At 52.1% G+C, this 1,439-nt stretch overlaps 1 protein-coding gene across 1 annotated transcript in view; it reads right to left on the reverse strand.

Moving 5' to 3' along the window:
• G6PD (glucose-6-phosphate dehydrogenase) overlaps positions 1 to 1,439 on the reverse strand; it is a 7,467-nt gene that overhangs the window by 1,837 nt on the left and 4,191 nt on the right. Inside the window, exon 4 of the mRNA XM_026053271.1 lies at positions 283 to 359. Within this exon, the coding sequence (XP_025909056.1) occupies positions 283 to 359 (77 nt within the window). The remainder of the gene's footprint in view (positions 1 to 282; positions 360 to 1,439) is intronic.

A 1,439-nucleotide genomic window follows, 5' to 3' on the forward strand; every position in this document is an offset into this window, starting at 1 on the left:
CACGGCGTCACCGCGGCACCCACAACCCCCCGGGACCCCCAACAACTCCCTGGGACCCCCAATAAACCATTGGGACACCCAACAACCGCTAGGGACCCCCAGAACCACCCCAGGGCCCCAAGAACCTCCTCGGGACCCCCAACAACYACCCAGGACTCCCAAAAGCTGCTGGGGACCCCCAACAACCCCCAGGACCTCCAACAGCCACCGGGGAGCCCCAACAACTGCCTGAGACCCCCAAAAGCCACCAGGGGCCCCCAAAAGCCACCAGGGACCCCCCACCTGCGCACGAAGTGCATCTGGTTGCCGCAGAAGACGTCGAGGATGAGGCGCTCGTAGGCGTCCGGCAGCTTCACGTCCTGCTCCGCGGGTGACAAAAACACCCCCAAAACGGGTGTTTATTYGGGGGGTGCGTGGGGGGGACACCCGGGGGTGTGGGTGTCAATTTTGGGGGCGATCGGGGCGGATTTGGGGGCAGTTTGGCGGCACTCGGGGCCTCACGGTGGCGCCGGCGCCTGGCGCTCTGAGGAGCTGCCCAAGGAAGGAGATTTGGGCAATTTTGAGGCGTTTTGAGGCGTTTTGGAAGGTTTTCCTTTCATTTCATGAGGTAARCTGGGGGGCTTTTAGGGAGATTTGAGGGGTTTTGAGGCAATTCGGAGGCATTTTGTGCTATTTTGGGGTCTTCTATGGGAAATGAGGCAATTTGGGTTTTTCTGGGGGTTGTTTTCAGTAATTTGGCCTCTTTTGAGGGGATTTGGCTCCGTTTTGGATATTTTTCCCCTTTTTTTCTGTGGTACATTGACATCTTCTGAGGTGGTCTGAGGGAGATTTGGGCAATTTTGAGGTAATTTGAGGTGTTTTGGAAGCTTTTTCTTTTGTTTTATGAGGTAAACTGGGGGTCTTTTAGGGTGATTTGAGGGGTTTTGAGGTGATTTGGAGGCATTTTGTGCTATTTTGGGGTCTTCTGCGGGAAACGGGGGGCTCTGAGGCAATTTGGGGTTTTCTAGGGGTATTTTTATTAATTTGGCCTCTTTTGAGGGGATTTGGCTCCGTTTTGGATGTTTTCCTTTTCTTTTCTGTGGTAAATCGACATCTTCTAAGGTGATCTGAGGGAGATTTGGGCAATTTTGAGGTCATTTGAAGCGTTTTGGAAGCTTTTCCTTTCGTTTTATGAGGTAAAGTGGGGGTCTTTTAGGGTGATTTGAGGGGTTTTGAGGCAATTCAGGGGCATTTTGTGCTATTTTGGGGTCTTCTGCGGGAAACGGGGGGCTCTGAGGCAATTTGGGTTTTCTGGGGGTTGTTTTCAGTAATTTGGCCTCTTTTGAGGGGATTTGGCTCCGTTTTGGATGTTTTTCCCATATTTTCTGTGGTAAATTGACATCTTCTGAGGTGATCTGAGGGAGATTTGGGCAATTTTGAGGTGATTTGAGGCGTTTTGG

Source organism: Nothoprocta perdicaria, unplaced genomic scaffold (genome assembly GCF_003342845.1).
Source record: "Nothoprocta perdicaria isolate Ctin4 unplaced genomic scaffold, notPer1 scaffold_972, whole genome shotgun sequence".
In the NCBI taxonomy this organism is placed as follows: Eukaryota; Metazoa; Chordata; class Aves; order Tinamiformes; family Tinamidae; genus Nothoprocta; species Nothoprocta perdicaria.